Source organism: Musa acuminata, chromosome BXJ1-10 (genome assembly GCF_036884655.1).
Source record: "Musa acuminata AAA Group cultivar baxijiao chromosome BXJ1-10, Cavendish_Baxijiao_AAA, whole genome shotgun sequence".
In the NCBI taxonomy this organism is placed as follows: domain Eukaryota; kingdom Viridiplantae; phylum Streptophyta; class Magnoliopsida; order Zingiberales; family Musaceae; genus Musa; species Musa acuminata.
Window position 1 is genome coordinate 25,218,608 of NC_088336.1, and position 20,758 is coordinate 25,239,365.

General features: G+C 42.9%; 3 protein-coding genes across 4 annotated transcripts; 1 reads left to right on the top strand and 2 right to left on the bottom strand.

Annotated features, from left to right (window-relative positions):
- Window positions 1–2,096: 2,096 nt before the first annotated feature.
- LOC104001020 (auxin response factor 11) lies at window positions 2,097–6,040 on the top strand. 2 transcript variants are annotated; one of them, XM_065086993.1, is made up of 14 exons: window positions 2,097–2,530; window positions 2,598–2,716; window positions 2,856–2,951; window positions 3,079–3,135; window positions 3,224–3,376; window positions 3,461–3,530; window positions 3,617–3,707; window positions 3,784–3,948; window positions 4,040–4,153; window positions 4,236–4,308; window positions 4,394–4,559; window positions 4,636–5,198; window positions 5,296–5,483; window positions 5,580–6,040. In XM_065086993.1, exons 1-14 carry the CDS (start codon window positions 2,470–2,472, stop codon window positions 5,722–5,724), a joined length of 2,061 nt encoding a protein of 686 aa, XP_064943065.1. In that variant the 5' UTR covers window positions 2,097–2,469; the 3' UTR covers window positions 5,725–6,040. The 2 variants fall into 2 exon arrangements, with proteins under 2 accessions (XP_064943065.1, XP_064943064.1); XM_065086992.1 differs by having other exon boundaries at window positions 2,100–2,530; window positions 3,446–3,530.
- A 625-nt stretch (window positions 6,041–6,665) lies between these two features.
- LOC135595723 (protein KINESIN LIGHT CHAIN-RELATED 1-like) lies at window positions 6,666–12,975 on the bottom strand. Its single transcript, XM_065086994.1, has 3 exons — window positions 12,051–12,975; window positions 10,366–11,274; window positions 6,666–7,166 (listed from the first exon to the last, which is right to left on the bottom strand). The coding sequence occupies exons 1-3, from the start codon at window positions 12,767–12,769 to the stop codon at window positions 6,932–6,934; spliced, it is 1,863 nt and encodes a 620-aa protein (XP_064943066.1). The 5' UTR covers window positions 12,770–12,975; the 3' UTR covers window positions 6,666–6,931.
- Window positions 12,976–15,429: 2,454 nt separating this feature from the next.
- Window positions 15,430–20,548, bottom strand: LOC135595724 (uncharacterized). The gene is made up of 8 exons (XM_065086995.1): window positions 20,223–20,548; window positions 20,032–20,125; window positions 19,378–19,497; window positions 19,229–19,277; window positions 17,265–17,364; window positions 17,098–17,159; window positions 16,914–16,972; window positions 15,430–15,717 (listed from the first exon to the last, which is right to left on the bottom strand). The coding sequence occupies exons 1-8, from the start codon at window positions 20,372–20,374 to the stop codon at window positions 15,613–15,615; spliced, it is 741 nt and encodes a 246-aa protein (XP_064943067.1). The 5' UTR covers window positions 20,375–20,548; the 3' UTR covers window positions 15,430–15,612.
- Between the last annotated feature and the right edge of the window lie 210 nt (window positions 20,549–20,758).

Here is a 20,758-nt window from a genome sequence, read left to right on the forward strand (position 1 = left end):
AGTTAATGAATCTAATATGATTAAGAAAAATATTTCGATGAGAATTTTTATATTCGATGTGGACGATTTGAGTGTCATGCTTGAATTGTTGTCCTGAAATATTATCATAACACTAAAAGTTGGTTCATTAATGGATAATCTTCTGCATTGCAATAATTGATCTCTTTTATTGTCATTAATAATGACTACTCATTCAATTTTTTCTTTGTTCATGTGCATGTCTGCTTTGTGGCAATGACATTTAGATTGCACAACAAATATGATTATGATTGATGCGTTGAAATTGGTACTACACAATAGACTTAGGGTTGGCAACAAGTTATTTTAGTGAGAAAAGGGTGGTCCATGATACCACGTTTCTTATTTTAATAGAAGAACACATATTGATATGTTCTTGAATGTGATAATTACAAAGACTAATGGGATTTGTAGAGAAAATAAACGAATCCCACCATCGCCAAACAATTGAGTGACTCAATACATAAGCTTTCACACATCGTCTTACTTTCTATATTACGTCTAAGTTTCGTACTCAAATCTTACCGTCTTTCGGATTGAAATAATACTTTGTTGCTCAGCTCTAAGAATAATCACATGTTATTAAGCAACATTTACGACCAATCAGAATTGAGGTTTATGGATTATGCACCATAAGAAATAATAATAATAATATATATATATATATTGGTCCAAAAGCGAAACCATCACTCCCATTTATTCGTTGGAGGAATCCACTTTTTCTCATCGTTGCAATCTACAAGACGATAGTATAATGTTATTCAAAGACCATTTATTCGTTGCGAATCCAACTACACAAAGCATGTAATATTTCTTTTGGTATGTGACAAAAGAGATGACTCGTTCTGCCAATTGTTCGACTCACAATGAAGTGCACGCGTTGGTTCCTATTGCTCCTACAACCCCACGCATTCTTTGTGCCAACACACACGTGTGCTTACATCATCGTCAGCATCCATCATATATATATATATATATATATATATATATATATATATATATATATATATATATATATATATATATATATATATATATATATATATATATATATATATATATATGGGGAGTCTAATTAGCTTGTTAATGACCGACCATAGTAAATTCTTTTTTTTCTTATAACTTAGATTTCTATAAGATAAGCACATGTACCTTTTCTCGAATGGTCCATTCCACTTTGTTCACTGAAATGAATCCCAAAACACCCCTTAGCATGAGGAAAGACTTTTGTGTTCTAAAGAACAAGCTTTCATCCATATAACTCGAATGGTTGGGAGATTAGGTTCCATGGATGCATCACTAAGTCAAAGCTATCTTAGTCATTAAGCTAATCCAGATTATGAAACCCTCCGATGGCAAAACGGTACTGAGGTCGACGGTCATTGTGGGACCTACCTGTCTTATGGGTGGAGGAAGCAATGGCCCCGCGCTACCCCGTTTGGCGGCCCTGCGTGTTCTCCAATTACGAGCCAGGTAAGGGCTTGGGTAGGTCGTGAGGGTTATGGCTGGAAGCAAATATTAGCCGCGAGCGCGCATGGCCACCGCCGCAGAGTGGAGCCCATTCCGGTAAGCGGGTCTCGCTCGCGAAGCGTCCACGTGGCTGGTGGTCCTACCCGCCCGTTTCCCGTTCGCTTTCGCCAGGGGATCTCTAAGGGGCCCAACGATGACGTCACCGGCGGGGACTGTGACGGGAACCCTCCTTGCGTCCCTAACGGCGGCGAGACATGACGCCGTCCGTTACTGTCAAGGCAGAAGTGGCGGGCGGGCGGCGGGCCGCCCGCCTTCATCGGGCGCGGCGCCTCCATCGGGCGAGGCGCGAAAGAGGGAGCGGAAGCGGGCGACGGCGTTCCTCTGTTCTCGGCCCTTCCCCATGCCCCCCCTCCCTCGCCTTTAGAAACAATAGCTTTTGCAGGGGGCACCCGGCTCACCTACCTGTCTGGTGATTAAAGGCCGCAAGAGGGACCCGCACGCAGCTGCCCGAGGACAGGCAGGGGTAGCGGTAAGGCAGCGACGGGTAGGAAAAGCGTTTCTGGGTGCACCATTAATGATTAGCTCCTTCAATTCCGTCCTGTGTCTACAGCGGTAGGCCGTAGCGGACGTAGTAGTGCGTCGGAGAAGAGAGAGGAGGAAGCTGCACCCTCTTCAAAGATAGCTCCTTTGAAGCTTCATTGGCCAGTAGAAAGCCGACTGCAAAAGGGAGCCAAGTGTGTGGGACCAGTCTAGACTGTGGAGAGAGAGGGTTTTATGATTGATAATGGAGGCGTTATGGTGGCGAATGTTGTGGTGATATTGCTGCCGCTTTAATGGGGTGATAAGATAACTGCTGTTACTGCTGCCCTTGCAATCGGACCTGGAAAAGGAGAAGAGCAAATTGGGATAGGGATCGACTGTTATCGCTGCGCTGCTCCGCTGCAGGTGGTGGCGGTGACGAGAGGAGGCGACGCGTTCTCCATGGCGTATGAGGCAGCGGCTCGTGTCGGCGCGAGGGCGGAAGGAGTTCAGAGCGGGAAAGGTGGCTCCTTTTCGGCCTTGTTTTGATCTTCTCCACTGTGATCTGATCGTGGAATGTTTTGGTTAAGGTCTTGGAGGAGGGGATGTTCTCTACGAGGAGCTGTGGAGGGCGTGCGCGGGACCGCTGGTGGAAGTGCCGCGGGCCGACGACCGTGTGTTCTACTTCCCCCAGGGTCATATCGAACAGGTGAAAGCTTTCGCACTTGCACACGCATGCCACAAAAGAGAGCAGCGAAAAGAGAAACAGAAACGCTGCTCTTTCGCTTCGTTTCCTCCCGAAAAGATTGCTGCTTTGTTGACGGTGCTGTGTTCGTGTGTCATCGTAGTTGGAGGCGTCGACGAATCAGGAGTTGAATCAGCAGATTCCTCTCTTCAATCTCCCTTACAAGATTCTCTGCCGCGTCGTCGATGTTCGTCTGAAGGTGAGCTCCTTTTCTTTTGCTCTTGCTCGTTTCCATTGCTTCAATATTGAATTATGTTGGCTTTTCTTTTCTCTTCTTCGTTTATAGACTTCCTGCTGATGGTGTTGTTGATTTTGATGCGTGTTAGGCCGATCCTGAAACAGATGAAGTGTTTGCTCAAATTGTACTCCTCCCCGAAGCAGATGTAATGACTCGAGTTCTTCCCTTTTCTTCGCTTTGGCACCTCGATTTGGGTTCTTGGTAAAGCTCAATCTCTGGTTGAACTGTAACAGCAGCGTGAGCCTACGAACTCTGAACCACGTCTCCCGGAACAGCCGAGGCCGACGGTCTACTCTTTCTGCAAGATCTTGACAGCCTCGGACACCAGCACTCATGGCGGATTCTCTGTTCTCCGGAGACATGCCACGGAATGCCTTCCTCCGCTTGTAAGTTCCACTTCTTCAGGTGCTTTCCAACATCATGTAGATGATCTTAAGATATGAGTCTATCATCAGGACATGTCGCAGCAGACCCCAACCCAAGAACTCGTTGCCAAGGATCTCCACAACTTCGAATGGAGATTCAAGCACATCTACAGAGGCAAATATCGGATTTCTTGTTATATTCTGAAGGAAATGAATTAGATTTTGTCTCTTTTATATGTCGATTTGCTTCTTGTGATACAGGTCAACCGCGGAGGCACTTGCTCACCACTGGGTGGAGTACCTTCGTCACCTCAAAGAGATTAGCTGCTGGGGATGCATTTGTTTTTCTAAGGTATTGCATCTGCTGCTGTCCATGATACTCCGCTTTCTGATAGAAATCTGTGTTTGTTAAGCATCGGTCGTAACAGAGGGGACAACGGAGAACTGCGTGTGGGGGTACGATGCCTCGCTCGTCAGCGGTCGGCGATTCCAGCATCAGTGATATCAAGCCAAAGCATGCATCTTGGCGTTCTTGCAGCTGCGTCACATGCTGTGACTACAAACACCCTCTTCACCGTCTACTACAAGCCAAGGTTGGAAAGCGCATTGCTTTCCTTCTCCTATCGCTTCTCTCCGGTGATCTTTCTCACGGTGGTTGTCTTTGGATTGCCCACATGTTATCAGGACAAGTCAATTCATTATCAGTGTCAACAAGTACTTGAAAGCTTTGCAAGAAGGTTACACGCTGGGGGCAAGATTTAAGATGAGATTTGAGGGTGAAGATGTTCCTGAGAAAAGGTGATTCTTCCATAGGATATGTCCTTACTGTTCTGTTGCCTGGATAGATCGTCTAATTGTTGTTGTCATTCTAATTCTGCAGGTTTTCTGGGACCGTAATTGGGATTGAAGACTGTTCTTCTCAGTGGACAGGTTCTAAGTGGAGATCATTGAAGGTCCATATGTTTTGATCCTTCTGTTTCAATTTCCCTTTCGTGCTTGTCTTTTTTTCTCTTCTACAATGTTTGTTGTGTGCCTCAGGTTCAATGGGATGAAGCATGCAATATCGATCGACCTGAGAGAGTTTCTCCATGGGAGATCGAGCCTTTCAATGCCTTGACGCCTGCTTCAAGTTTAGCACAGCCGGTTGTTGTGAAGTCGAAAAGATCTAGGCAACCCAGTGACACTGCTGATCTCTCGATCCTTGGTATAGAGAGATCAGCTCTTACTACTCGAGGGTCGACAAATTCATGTTATTGACTTGTTTTCTTTCTTGCTCGCAGAACCTACCGCGGCATTCTGGTACTCAGGGATGAACGAGCCACATGAAATGTTATCATTCACTGGCACCGATGCTGAAAACCTTGAGACTCATGATGCTTGGCCATGCATTCAGAAGGAACGCAAGGGAAATGATATCGTGATTGCCTCGAGTTCTCATGATCAAGTATTATGCGATGGTTGGTTTAGGGAAGTCCAAACTCCACGGAGGAGCTCACCTTCCTTGCTAAATTCTCTGAATCTTTTCCAAGAAACAAATGAAGAGACCAAGTGTGCTGCTTTCACCAATTGTATCGATAAGGATCCATCTCTGAAGTTTGGCAATGGTGAAGATGAATCGAGGAAGCCTGAAGGTTGCAGCATCACTTACAGGTTATTTGGAATTGATCTGTTCAGTCACTCCAATTGCACAGCTGATACAGACATGGTGACCGGATTGCCTTTCAGCAACTCCGATCAGAAAGCGGGGTTTTCAAAATCTTCAAAGGAGCAAAAACAATCCCCACAGGACAATTCAAAGGAGATGTATGGTAGACATAGTTGTTCGGGCAGAAGCCGCACGAAGGTGAGTGAGTAGCTGCTGCTTAGTTGAAGTCTGTAAACCATTGTTTGGAATCAACATACTTGCAATGAATTCTCATGATGGTATGTATGATCAAAAGGTTCACATGCATGGCCTCGCGGTAGGCCGAGCTGTGGATCTGACGGTTCTCGAAGGATATGATGAGCTGCTAGCGGAGTTGGAGCAGATGTTCAAGATCGAAGGGGAACTCCAACACCGGAACAAATGGGAAGTCGTCTTCACGGATGATGAGGGTGATATGATGCTAGTTGGGGATGATCCTTGGCTGTACTTTCCTTCGAGACCTTCTCATCTCATGTCTCAATGTGCTTTATCTTGTTGCTTTTGTATCAGTGGCTAATAATTCAAATGTGAATTGAGCAGGGAATTCTGCAATATGGCCAGAAAGATTTTCATCTACCCTACTGAAGAGGTGAAGAAAATGAAGCCAAGAGGCAGGCTTGCTCCGGTGGCTGACGGCGAAGAACATGTTCTTTGTTCCGAAAAGGATTCTACAACTGAAGTATGATAGCAACATCAGTTGATGCAGTTGACTTCAAGTAACATCACTAGAATTCAGCTCATGTTTTTAAGAGCTTTGGAGAGACATGAATTACCAGAGGAATGCTCAAGGCAACAAAACTAGATTATCAGAAGAACCAGGTGTTGCAGAAGGGGAAAACAGGGGATATGCTTGTGTTTTCTGGTTCTGCAGGTCTCTGCTGTCTTTACCATCTTCCATAATGCCATTGTGATCAACTTGTAAATACATGGCTTGAATATTTTGCCTTTGCCATTTTTGTGTGAACTGTCAGTTGTTTCAGTTTAGTGAAGTCAATTGTTCATCTTTTTATGTTCCAAATTGATTTGTGCCACAAGCTCATTAAATCTGAGGATGGCATGGGTTTCCTTGCACTGGGTTAACTGCAAGAATCATGTAACTCTGTTCCAAGCAATTTGCAGGTCAAGAAAGAGATGAAAGAACAGAACATGTGTTCTTAGCTTCAAGTTAAGATGTCATCCTAAAATAGCAGCATTACTGTGAGGATGATCCTTTGTTCAGCACAACTGGAGAAAAGTGAGCTCCTCGATGGATGCAGAACAGGAGCAACATGGACAGCAGAACAATATCCACCTGCTCAGTCTACAGTGCATCTTCCCCAAGCTTAAAAACTTGCTACAATTGTAATGGTAGAAGAGCAGCAATAGGCCTCCTTCACCAAAGCTTGTGTTCATGAGAAGCAAGACTGTGCCTAAACCAAACTAGTAGCAGCATTAAACCAGGTTTGTATATTTCTTTCATTAAAAGAAGCACTTTTATACCTTCAAGCACAAGACAAAGACAAACATGTTGTCATGCTTCCCTTTCCAACTCTTCTTTTTTGTTGTTTTGCTGGCAGCTTTCAATCTGTGAGAAAAATCATTTGCATTAGAAATTAACATATAAACAGAAGAAAGATCGAAGTAATATCCTTGTAAGGACGGCCGAAAGGAATATTTATTCACTGGCAGAAGAGAATTGTTCACGACAACAGCTTCACATGTCTCATACATGAAATATCAAATCATCCAAAAGATTGAAGAAAGGTAAAAAGAATTAAAACATGAAAGGAAAATGGAAAGTTGAGAGGCTCAAACAGCAAGAGACCACCATATTCCTCCTATATTGAACTTCTTTACAAACACATTTTTTTTATGTTACAAGGAAGCAAGCCGGCGGGAGGTTCGCCTTTCTCTCAACTCTTGAAACCCAAGCCTGACCACCTCCTCGTGACCTCCTTCCTGATCCTCTGTGAATTAGTGACCAACAGGTTCTCGAGGGACTTGGGTTTCCTGTTCCTGGATCTGCCAGCTTCTTTTAAAAGCTCAGCTAACCTTTTCTTCTCATCATCTACATCAGGGTTTGCTGTGCCAAGCTTTTCCTCCCTTAGCTTGAGCACATGCTCCAAAATCTCAATTGCTTCTCCCACCCTGTCATTTAGAAAATTCAAACATAGAGAAATTACAGAGTTGGTTCTTCTTCGGTGGACGCAACATATTTCTACAATAGATAAATATGTACATCAAGTACCACACATCTATCGTTACAAGACTAAATATATCTATTCTATACTTGGATTAGCAAAACAAGTAATCAATAATCCTGGAAAGGGCAGAATTTCCTCATAGGATGCTGCGAGCACCTAGAGCAGCAAAACTTCCAGAAGCATCCTCTCTTGCTGTTTAAACAAAATTGCATGGCTAGGCACAAGGATGCCATCAATGAAGTGGTAGCAGAATAATGGTACAATTGAAAAAATGAGAGAGGATTGTAAACCATTTTCTGTCATTTTACAAAACTGATGCTAGGATCCAGATAAAAATCACACATTGGCCACCATAGTTGGCTTACAAACAATTCTATTACAGGGAGCGGCAGGACTTGACATGTAGCAAAGTCAAAATGCATCCAGATACCCCACTGCCATACTGATATCTCAGCTAATGTTTACATAGGGCGGCCCAATTTCCCTCGACACGGAGAGGGTCATTATTATTATCTACACATTTCCATGCAAACTACAGGTTCATTCTAGAGAAGCTCCCCAGTTGCAACCATTAAAATAAAAACTACTAGTAACTTTCAGTCCAGTTTAGAAGCCAAAAATTTCAGGAAAATCATGTATTGTATGGTCAAGCTCAACATGTGCCTTACATACTATAGAATAGTTTCTGCACTGGGAATAAGTTTGATGCACTTGGCAAATAGACAATTGACATTTCATTTTCTCTTAGTGATATAAAAAAGACTAAAGATAGCAATAGCAAGGTTATAAGCATTAAGGGTAAGTTCAAAAGGAGCGGAATCAGAATCACCAAACTGTTGTTTGTCACTTATTCGCTTATACCTGTCCTTTTCAGAAAACACAATGGGCTATAATTAGTCAAGATGCAACCATCTACTGGCGCATTCCATCTTTAGATTACCTACAACAACAAGAAGCCTTCCCACCATGACAATTGTTCACAACAAGAAACTTGTCAAACAAAGAGTCATCAGTTCCTTTCTCGTCTTCCTTTATTTCTTTTCACATCACCAATTCTAACAAACTCACCTTGTTTAACTAGGCTAGCCAACTTGTCTCCGCTTATTCTTTTTCACAACAAGAAGCTGGCAGCTAATGTTTTCATAAACAAGTAAGACAATTTCGTTGACAGTTGGTAACTAAATCTTGTTTACGGTATATCATTAGAACACTGGATCCTTATCTGCCAAAATCTGGGGCTGAATATAGAATTCTTGTATTTTCTTTTGCTTTACAGAATATCCGTTTGGTATTATCTTGTCAAATTATGCAGTTTGTTCCATTCTCATGAATGACAATGCAACCATCAACCACGTTATACTAATTCACAAAATCCCAAGTTGCTCAATGGAGATACATCTTAAGTGTAGTACACAATCGAACAAATGTATGAAATCCAAATTTAGCTGATTGTTGTTAGCAAATCAATTTAGCCAAAATATTCAAAGACTTGGAAAGCATTCTGCTAACAATAGCTTTCCAAAGAGAAGAAAAAGATAACTAATATGATCGACCTCTCAAAAATGACAAAATTTAGTACTAGTTATTATCGATTGCATGATTTTCATAATAACAAACATATGATTTATTATTGACATCATGAACTTGTTGTCCGTTGTAGGTAATGAGGTAACAACCTTCAAGAATAAATATCCTTGATAGGTTCTCTTAAATACCCCCAAAAGGGCAATTAGGTCTGTTCTTTTGAGCATATAAATGATTAGTCACCAAGCTCTGAGCTATCAGCTAGTCTCCAAACCAATTATAAGTTGGAGAGATCACTCACTCCTCATATTAGTAGTAAAGTTACACCTTAACAACTTAATAGTACAACAGCAATGGAGAACAATTCAGGCCAATGTAGGCCATGTCACCTTATGACATGGTGCTTCATAAACATATGACTGCTTTTGAAGACAGTTTAATTGGGCACTAGAATTCCTCGATTGAAATAACATTTAACATTGGTAACAAACAGTCAACATTAGACATTTGTTTAATTGACTAACTCCAAAATTCATGTAGCTGCTACAAGTTCAAATTGCCAACATAATAGCCACGATAGTAGCTCATAACAGGTCAATCAGATGATGTAAACTACAGATTGGCCTCTACAGCAGAAAAAACTAAGCATTCGTAAAGATTTTAAAGATTAGGAAACAAAACTAGAAAAAGCGTATACAAGGCTAGTGTTATGTTCATACATGATGATCTTTTGACCTTGATAACATGGCGAGGATTGACTACTGGAAATATAGGACTTTCACAATCAATTGGTTATGATGTTATTATGGACAGTGACACAATCATATAGATTCTGGAATGTAAAGGCCGCGATGGTTCTTAAACTGACGACTTTCTCTTCAGGGGTATCATCCTGATGGAGCAGCCTAAGGTGGTTATTTTGTAATGTTTTTTATATTATTTAGGAAAAAAATTACAATTTTCTGTTCCACATGTGTATATTCCTATCTGAATGTGTAGTTTTATATGTATGCTTTCATGAAACTCATCAATGCTTCTCATACTAAGAACAACACCGATAATCAATTCAGAGAACAGTATCTTAATGGCATCAAGATTGAGGTAATCAGTCAAGTGACAAAAAAAACGTCATGTAATTCAGAGAACAGTATCTTAATGTTTTATTTTAGCAACAAAAAACATTCCGTACTATGTCAACGAAAGAACAAAAGGGCATGTAATTTTCAAAGAATAAACAACTCTAATCCAACATCATGTGTTTGCTTTCTAAAATAACTGTTAGCTGAAACAGCAGCATATGGTCTGGAAGCTTATCAGATGTTCCTTATCACTTGAGTCATTATGGGTCAGCCAAGTTCAGACCACCAAGTAATTTTAAATACTCGTAGCCAACACCATGTGACGAAGCCAAGGGCTGAGACTGGCAAAATCTTAAAGAACATGAGTATCAAAAAGAATTAATCTATGGCATTTGTCAATTTTCTATGATTTTCCATTATATTTTTCCTTATTGCATCATGTTCACAACTAATAATGATACTGATAGTAAAAAAGAAGAACAGGAAAGCATATGTAGCACAAAACAAAAGGATTAAAGACAAGAAAGAGCATGTGCTTACCTTCCCATGGCATCGTAAGTCGCTGCAAGATTGCTATACACTCCAAGGGTGTCCGGGTGAGACGTCCCACATTCTTGCTCCAGTACTGCCCTCGCTTCTTCGAACAGCGCGGCTGCCTCGTCGATCTTAAACAGCTGCACGCACGCCAGCCCCATCTGGTTCAGCAAAACTCCAAAGAAGGCCGATTTCCTCTCCCCACTGGCCCTCAGCTTGGCCACAGCACTTTCGAATGAGCTTCTCGCCTCGCCGTACTTGCCAACCATGTAATACATCACGCCCATCTGAGCCTCGATCCCTGCCACCGTGCTCCACTGCCCCGGCGCATCCTCCATCAGCTTAAGCGCCTTCTGTAGCAGTTTCAGTGCCTCCTCAGGCTCGTTCATCGCCTCATAGATGGCGGCGATCTCCATCATCCCTCCGGCGATATCCTCGTTCGAGGAGCCCGGCACAGGCTTGGCGTAGATCCTCAGGGCGTTCTCGCAGTAGGACTTGGACTCGCGAAGCTTGCCGGTCTTGTAGTAGAGGTCGGCAAGGCGGACGAGGACGGCAGCAACGGAGGGGTGGTTGTCACCCTTGGTGGACTTGAAGACGGTGAGGGCTTTCTGGTAGGAGAAGACGGCCTCGTCAAAGCGGGCGAGGGCGAGGTAGGTGTCGCCGATGCCGACGTCGACGGCCGCAACGTCAACGTCCTGGCCGTTGGCGATGAGGGCCATTGAGGCGAGGACGAGGTGCTCGAGGGCGGACTCGTGGTCGCCCTTGGCCTCGCAGATGAGGGCCATGAGGCGGCGGTCGGCGGCCTCCTCCAGGGACGCCGGGGGGCTGTGCTCACGGTGGATCTCCAGGGTCTTGCGGCACAGCCTCTCCGCTTCTTCGAACTGCATCGCTTGGACGTGGGCTTCCGCCAAGTACCTGCCGCATTTTTCACTCTGTTAGCGTTACAGATCAACCAATTAATTGAACTAAAGTGATCAGCGACAACGAACGCCGAGAGGGTTCGGGTTTCGGATCCCCTCGAATTATTGTACGGGTCCAATTTATATTACGCCGTTACCACCCGTACTTTATGTGGTGCCCACGGCATGCAATCCGACGGAAGGCGTTGCAGCACACTACAAGACGAACGGTCCAGATCGTATGCGGTGGAACACTACGTTGTCGCAGCACAAAGAGCTGCGCTCATTGGACTCAGCTAGCGTGCGCCGTGAAGGATAATAAGCCTTGAGAACAAAAGTAACGTGCGACGCTACGTAACGGCCGCGGTCCGAACGGATCTCTAATATTTGCACTCATAACGGGTAGTGCGCACGATAATTGACTGGGGACGTTCGACATTAACGTGCGCCAAGGAACAACATGGCCGACCGTCAATCACGGGTCTACTAAGTCAGGTAGCCCCCGCGACGAAGATAATGGCGCATGTCATCACCAACGAACCCGGCGTTGCTACCGCGAGCCGGTATCCGCCAGGTTGGCCAACGTGATCGTCATAGCTGCCCGATGGGGCCCCCAGACGAGGGTGCCGCACGTTAGCACATAGGATCCGCACAGGCTAACATGCGCCGGATCGGCCGGTGGTAACGCGCATTCCATGGCGTCGCCCATATCGATTGCGGTGGAACCGATGGCGGCGAGGACATGGGAGGCCCGGAAGTAAAAGAAAAGGAGCGGTGTACCAGCAAGCTCACCTGCAGGTCTCGGCGACCCTGGGATCGCCATCTCCGAGCGCCTCGATCTGGATCTCCAGCCCCTTGGTGTAGCAGACGATGGACTGCTCCATCCGCCCAGCCACGGCGTGGGTGTCCCCCAGCTGCATGTATCCGGAGAAAGCGGCTAGAGCGTGGTCGGGCCCAAGCGCGGGATCCGTCGCAGCCACCGCCCGCTCCAGCGCCGCCACCGCCTCCTCGTGCCGCCCCAGGCCACTATAGATCGCCGCCGCTACGTGCAGGCTCATCGCCAGCTCCAGCCGCCTCTCTTCTCCCCCACACCGCTCCAGCGACTGCGACGCCCGGATCGCGTACTCCAGCGCCTTGCTCGGCCCCTCTCCGGACACGATCGCCCCCCGCGCCAACTTCAGCAGGAACGGCCCCAGATCCGGGTTGTCCAGCGCCGTCTCGTCCATCACAGCCGGCAGATCCCGCAGCGCGCTCCCCGCTGCGCTAGCGGCGGAACCAGGCCTCTCCAGGGAGAGGCGCCGCTTGCCGGCAGAGGAAGATCCGCGCTCCGCGGACCTGACGCGGGAGGAGCCGGGCGTCGGCGAGGGAGTCTTCTTAGGGCCCGGAGACGCCACCCTGGGTTCCCGTGGCGGGTCGGGATCGTCGGCGGTGCGGCGGATCTGGGAGGCGCCGTCGTCGGGAACGTCGACCCGGAGCGGCGGCGCTTCCGGCGGGGCGACGAGGCCCGGCATCGTAGCGGCAGCGGAATGGAATCTAGGGTTTGGTGAAGGAGGTGGAGAAAGAAGGGGACCGAAGACTGGGAGAGGATGAGGGAGGGAATTCGGCGGAAGAATTGGGCCGCAGATGGGGCGTCCTTTTAGAGAGATAGACAGAGAGACGAGCAGGAAAATGACAGGAAAATAAATAAATAAATAAGGTCGAATTATTCATCACAGATGAAAGCTCTCCACCACTCCCTATCCTTTTGCTCGCCTGCTTGCTTCAATCGTACTTTCCATCTCACACTTCGATTACCGCTAATCCACTCGTCAATCTTATTAATTAATTTCCTAGTTCAGAAATGCGACATTAATTGCTGTCCGTACGCTCCCCGCCACACACCGCGAGACGCATTGGTTAGCACCGCGGGGCCCAGAATGGGCCCCAACATGCAGCGCAATCATGATAAGCACGTGACCCATGATAATCCATCACCATCCGATCAGGATCCGACGGTGAAGGAAAAAAGATAAAAGCAAAGAAATTATAAAGCCAACCAGTGGCTGGACTAGAGGGCAGGATCAAATGCATCACGGCCGTTCATCACGGATGGTGTACGGGATACGGTTGAGAGAGAAGACTACGGAAAGATCGGCGCGTCGAGTGTCGTGGAAGAGAAGTAATCAATGATGACGGAAAGAATAATGTCGACTCTGTGCGGTGTGACTCGAGTCGCGGTCAATTGGAGTGCGATGGCTCTGTCTCTCTCTCTGGTAGGCGTACCGACTGGGGAACTATGTATGCATGATGAGTCACATGGATTAGACAGTTAGATGGAGGACGAATAAAGCTGTTCTTATACGCACCCGTTGATCGGATACCCGTCTTTCCCACGTGACCTCTCATGGGAGGGAACGATGATTCGCAGATGGGGCTCACACGGATCCCGTGTGGAAACGCAAGTCGATGGGTGAGTCATCAATTGTATCGAATACTTTTATTCTTCCCGTACCCCTCAGTGGGGCCTTTTTGCTGTCTCTGAGAACGAGCGAGACAGGTCACACAGGCTGGGAGAATAACATAATGGCATTGTTTTTTAGTATTTACATATATTCCTAAAAATCTGATATATAAGTTGGCCTTACTAAAAATTATTTAATTATATTATTATTATTAAGTCACTTTTGGGATAAGATTAAGAGTATTTCAATTGTTTCTTTATATAAACATATGTTTTGGTACTATTTCAATTTATGGACACTGTACACGACAGAGAGAGAGAGAGAGAGAGAGAGAGAGAGAGAGAGAGAGAGACAGTGGCTGTTTAAGATTGGGATGATATAAATATGGAACATGGGATGGAAGCCTATCTGCATCGCTCGGTCCAGTGGTTGTTTGAAATGAAGGTGTCAAAAGAGACTGACTAATAATGATATGATAGTGGGTGTGTTCCTCTCTGCCTTATCACAAGTTTTTGTTTTTCTATTGATTTTTGTTGCAATATGTTGGATATTTTGTGATTGTGGGCCTCAGCAGTATGATTCGGTTGTTAGCCCATTGCCATTGGTGATTGCATCCCTAGTTTGATGTTTAGTTTATTTCTATTCTAGTTTTAATTGGTATTGAGGGAAGTACTGTTAGCTAATCAAGCCTTTCTTTAGTAAAAGGATTTGTATCCAAATGTATACTAATATCAAGGGTTTTTTGGTTGCTTGCATATGTATGCACAGTCTTTCCTTTAGAGATAGAAAAAGTCAACTTCATGTCTTAAGGACAGTATTAGTTCTATTTATTTCTTCTTGACTACCCACCCAATCATATGATACCATTACTAACAAATGAGTGTATTTTTGATAGAATATTAGAGAATTATTATCTGGGTGGAGTGCTTAAGAGGGTGCATTTGTTTGATTGATGGCTTCTGCTGTCTCTCTGGCTTCAAACTTGGCTATGAAACTACTGTTGATTTCTTCAAACAAGAATCTGCTGCATAAAAGGCTCTTGAAAGTACTCGAGTATTAAGTTCTTCCTTGTTCTTTTTCCTTTGTCCTTTACCTTTAGCAGAGAATAAGAATTTTCTTCTCTCTCTCTCCAAGACAAGAGCATGAAAGAAGCTTGTATCTTTTGTCTCCTTGTAATCAGACCAGCTTCCACCTCTGTTTCTAAGGCATCTCTTCCTTTTTTTAGTAGGCAATTTGTAGCTTAGTTGACTTTGTTATCAGCTTCTACGTAACTTACTGGCCTTAGATGTGCATCTTTAAGCTACATGAAACAATTGGCTCAACTTGATAATGGCCAACCTTTATTCTCACAGGCAAATTATCAGTGAGAAATAAAGAGAGCACTTTAGAAGCATTTCTCATCTAATCTGTGGGATCAGAAGATGACTGTTAAGAGTGAAGTAATATGAATTAAAAGGGGACAAATGAGGCAAAAGATTGAACAATCAAAATGTAATGGGCTTTGATGATCATAAGATATGACTAACAACTACATGATGATACCTTTCTGAATTCAGCCAAACGCATATGAGTTCATTTAATCTGTCGTGCAACTCAGCCACTTTGGTATCATACTTTATTCAACCGCAGCCCCCAAAGCACTATCCAAACAGATATATATTCCATGAAAAGAAAAACAAATAGCAATAAGTAATCTAAATCCTATTGCTCTCAGCTGTAACTCAAAAAAAGAAAAAAAGGTGACAAATTAATTTTCGATAAAATTATGATGGACATTTTTACTGCATAATATAGTGCATTTCTTTAATAGCTGAGCCCAGAAGAATTGCCTCTTAACAGTAATAGTCACATGAAACCAAATTTGCAAGTTCATTAACATAATCTCCCTGGAATAAGTAAAGCTATAACTCAGTCTACTTAACTAGTTTCTTCAACACATCCTCAGCACGTTTTTCCAGCTTGGGCAGTGCCCAATCGTGCTGAATGATGTCAATGCTATCCTTCTCCGCACCCAAGCTCTGAAAGATTGCAAAGAACACAAGATTAATTTTATTTTCCATATAATTGGATCAAAAACTTACAATCACCAACAAAAGTGTTTGATGGAGAAATTAGTGGTGTTCTAATGCGAAGGTTCATGATAAGATATCACAGATACACCAGGTTCCGTGCCAGATAAACCTAGAGTGGCAGCATTTGTTTTGTGCAAGGTCGTGGTGGATATCTCCATAAAGTTGGATGCACTAATTCCACAATTGGTGCAACCAATTTGTATGATGTTGCAGGTAACAATATACAAAACCTTTCTGGTGATGATGTCGAGAGAAAGGCAAATCAGACAAGACAAATGAGGTCAACCCTCTTGAACTGTAACCTTACATGTTTATACCATTCCTTCACATGTACCTAAGAGGAGTGAGAAAAAAAAAGAAAAAACATTCACAATCCAGAAATAGATGTATTCTGCTTTTATATTGCTTTCAGTTCATCAAACCAGAATGTCATGCGTTGAGGCATGACATTCTAACAGGATTTAGTTGAATCATGCGTTGTGAGACCAGAATGTCATGGGTATGACTAGCAGAAACAGCCGCATATATCTACTTTCTCTAAAATATAATAAAAGATCAGACATGTATTAGCTGTGCATCCAAAGTAGCAAATCATTTGACGCAACATATCACAAGTTCAAAATCACCTCTACTGTAACAGTGCATTTTTTAGGTAAGAATAAGCATATCTCCCTCAAACCTCATAATCTGAATTAAGAAATAGAGAGACAATTAACTTTTTTGTTGCTTCATCTCTTTAAATGTGTGCATTTGGGAGAAGATAGGGGAAACTTATCAGTAGAATCATTGATAAGGATCTCCCAGGTCATCAGCAGTCTGGCCACTCACAAGGGTCTTGAAGTAGGCAAAAGAGTTGCATACCCCAGATAATACCAGGATATAGTCTCGTTTGATACCAAGATTTAGTACCATCTATCTCCTTCATCTAATTTGTTAGTTTGTTTGGACCTCCTGAACTCATTAGATAATGATTTATATACTGTAAAACTAATGCTGATATTTGAATTTTATGGCACCTTGTCTATATAGTCAGCAAAGATGTTATGTAATAAATGAATACATACAGATCACTATCGATCATCAAAAGATATCTTTAACTGGTACTGAGAAGTGCACGCATAATTATGAAATTGAGAAATTACCTTTGTTGGATCAAAACCAAATCCGCTCATTTGCATCATCCGCTGCGTGTCGTCCATAGCTGGATAGACAAGACAAATTACAGGATCAAACAAATACAAGAATCAACGAAACAAAATGCCTAGTCCTAGTAGCAAGTTAAATATGCATTTAAAAAGTCCAACAGATCCGCCTTTCTATACTGACCATTCTCTTCACCCAGAATTAGGCTGAATAAACCCCTTAGTCCAAACAAATTTAGAAAGTACCTGTCCAAAATGATGGAATTCCAATGCTTGAGTAGACAAAGATAGCAGTGCTAAAGTCATAAAAAGATGTCACAGAAAAAACAATATAGATGCAACAAGTCACACCAGGAACGACTGCTGACATAGCTCACATCGACAGTGCTTAAATCGATTCCATTCTGCAGCATTCCCCTAAATCTATGGGTCAAGGGAAATGGTATTTTTGCTGAAAATAAGAGTGCACAGATTAAAGATGTTATCAATAAAGATAATTATTATCAGAAACACGATATAGTGGAAATAACATCAGAAATAAGTCCTGTATAGGAAAGAACCTTCCGGCATCATTTTAAATGTCTCAGAAAATTCGATAGAAAGTATTATATTAACCAATACAATTGTGCTTGACAAAAACTCAAGGCACTTGACAAGATGCAGTCCTGTATTTTAAAAATAGAGTATGGACGAAAACATGCATATTTTGTGAAGCCTACAAGTTAGAGAATAAAATCAACAGTGAATTCTCACTTTTCCACTTCCAATATGCAAAAGAATGAATTTAGCTTTAACAAAGCTTACTTTGGAAAAGAAACCACTGATGCTAAAAATTTGGTAAAGTCAACACTATAATTCAAACTATCACAACAATTTCTATATCTCACATAATTTCAAGCTGATTGGGTTGTAACCGTCAAATTTATATAATCAAGGGACCCTCATATAGTTAACCTAGCTGAATCATTGCTAATCCACAAAAAATACAGTGCATGCTGATAAAGCTACATATGAATATATACTATATGACATGAAACTGATATACCATCGAAAGCTGTCAGAAAGTATCATCACGTATTTATGTTCACATTTCAATGAGTTCAGCTAACCACAAAGACAAAATTGTTAGATTAGCAGACAAGGTTACATCGCCATATCTTGTGCCAGTCCTGATAAGTCTTTGATACTTCCTATGTCCTAGACCAATGTCACCAGCATCCTCAAGTTTGTAGTCAGTTCATGCAGCAATATTTCATAAATAATGCAGGAAAAGCTCAATCATCAAGGTTTATAATCGTGCAATCATTGCGTAACCATGCAAACACAAGGTAAAGCTAACCAAAATTAAAGATATAGCTTAATAGTCATGAAGGCTTGATGGATATTTCATACTTATTAGCATCTATTGCAACAAAAGTTATAGATGTTCCAATGACTCCAACCGTAGATGTGCCTTTAATAGAATGGGCTTGGTGCCACAGTAGGGTTGCTCCTATGCTGACCTAAGTGACTAGGATTCAAATCAGTATTAGCCTCTCTACTTACACGGGTAAGAATGAATACATAGTTGGGACGAATATCGTGTACTAGGCTGTTGATCTATAACCATTCTCCCTTGCATTAACCTGAGTAAACTCTTTCCCTTCATATACCATTTCCATGTATAGGACATACTATATATCCTTGATTTCACCATTACAGGAGCTTAAATTTAAAGTTTGCAACCAGAAATCTGGTTTTTTCTATCATATAGCCTTTTAGGTTCAGAAACAGCATAGGAATCATATCGTAGTTATTCAACAGGCCCATATGCAGGCATTTCCAGTATCTTTGGCGTGAGCGACCCTATGGTTGAATTCAAGAATCATCCCTTGCCTGTTGAGCTCGATTATAAAGGACTGCAACCAAGTTCACAAGCAGTCAAATAATTCTGCCAACTTTTAGTGGAGTTTTCTCATTTACAAGTTTTTCTATTTGGTCATTTCTATAATGATAGAGAAAGGCTCTTAAAAAGATATTTAGCCTTGTATAGGTAAAACTGCATATGTCAGATATTTCAGTTTCCTAGTTTTCTTTTCCATGGTGCATCTGAGGCCTCATGTTGCTAAACAATGAACCACAAAGCCTTCAAAATAGAAGTTAATAAAGTACAGTTTAAACAAAAGATAACAATGACATGTTTGCACAACATGTAGATAAAACAAAAGAGTGTTTACTAGTGATGCCATGATTATAAGAAAAAACTCCCAAGTCAGCTCATTAATGACATGCCATGAAAACAAAATTATAGCAGACCAAAATTCAAGATAAGATACCTGCCACAAAACCAGAGAAGAAAAAGTTCACCCATGCAAATGTAAGTGTCTGAAAGAGAAACAGATGACCTTGATCAGAAAAATGATAGGAGATAGTAAGCCTTAGAAAGAAGCACAGACAAATAATTCAATGATATGTAGTGCAATACCTGTGGTATGATCATTGAAAGGTTCTTCTTCATCATATCCATAGCTAAGTTTGGGTCTGAAAACATCTGAGCCTGTGCATTTTGAGCCTGGCCTTTGGGAACATGCAGTAAGCCATTCTCCTGCAGCACCAAATATTCTCACGAACCATGAACTATTGATGAACCTTTACTATCATTTCTACCATGAATCACCATACTAGGAGAGATGCCTTGTGTGTCCCAGACTCATTGCTAAAGAACAACCAACTTGATAAACTGAGCTTTAACAAAATTATAAAATGTAGACATTGTTTCTCTGAAATGTCTTATCTGCTGCCAAGTACAGAAATACTTGAGCTCACGAGGAAACCTTTTGTAAATTCTAATAAACGATTATTCATACCTAATGTGCAATAATATTAATACGTTACAAGAACGTTCTGAATTTTCTTGACATGATATTGTAGCAGTAAATTCGGAAATAAATCAAAATTCATGTTGGCTCGATAAACAACAAAAATGATAACATCTAACAACGAAAAAATAACCTAAAAAAATCAACAAGTTTCAATTTCTCGCTTCGATTTGCATAAATTCATGTATAGCACAAAGATAGAAGATGAAGCAAGGTTCAAGAAACGATCCTCTTCTTTTCCCTTCCAGTGAGCAACAAACCTCGTTGGTGTAATAAATCTTCCGGGCCCGAAAAGACTTGGCCGGGATGAATCCAGCTGCGGCTCTCAAGTTCCTCGCCCTCAGAATTACCTGCCTACGAAACCGATCAAGGGAAGCCAAATCAAGATTGAAATAACCAACTCTGGAGGGTACGATCGTGGCTACGATCGGAGTAGAAGCAGGATACAAACCCTTCCTTGACGACCTTGAGGTCGGGGGCCTGGTGGGACCGCATGAGCTTGGACACGAAGTAGCGGAGGACGCCGATCAACACCATCACCACCGACAGAGGCACGAGGACCCAATCCCTTATCGCCGTGTCCAGAACAAGATCCTCCGCCATGGCCGCCCCGCCGCACCACCTCCGAATCTAGATCCTTTCCCAAACTATACGAGAACCGGAAGGATCCGACGCGCGCTACTATCCCTTGGCTCCTCGGTACTTGGACGGAGGCGAGGGTTGGAATCCTCTCCAGCACAGAACGAAAGGTGGGAGATCCGAGCCGTCCATGGTTCCGGGCGCCTCCTTTAAGGGCACTAATCAAAGCGCGTGCAGGAGTCTTGCAGTTCGGAACCGATCACAACTTGCACACATCTCAAAGGCAGAAATCACCATCCGGATCGATCACATCGAGGTTGCCCAGTATCGAAGAGGAATCGTTTGGAGAACCATCTCATCTCACAAAAATATTATCCTCATAATTTTATTTTAAAAAATTAGTATATT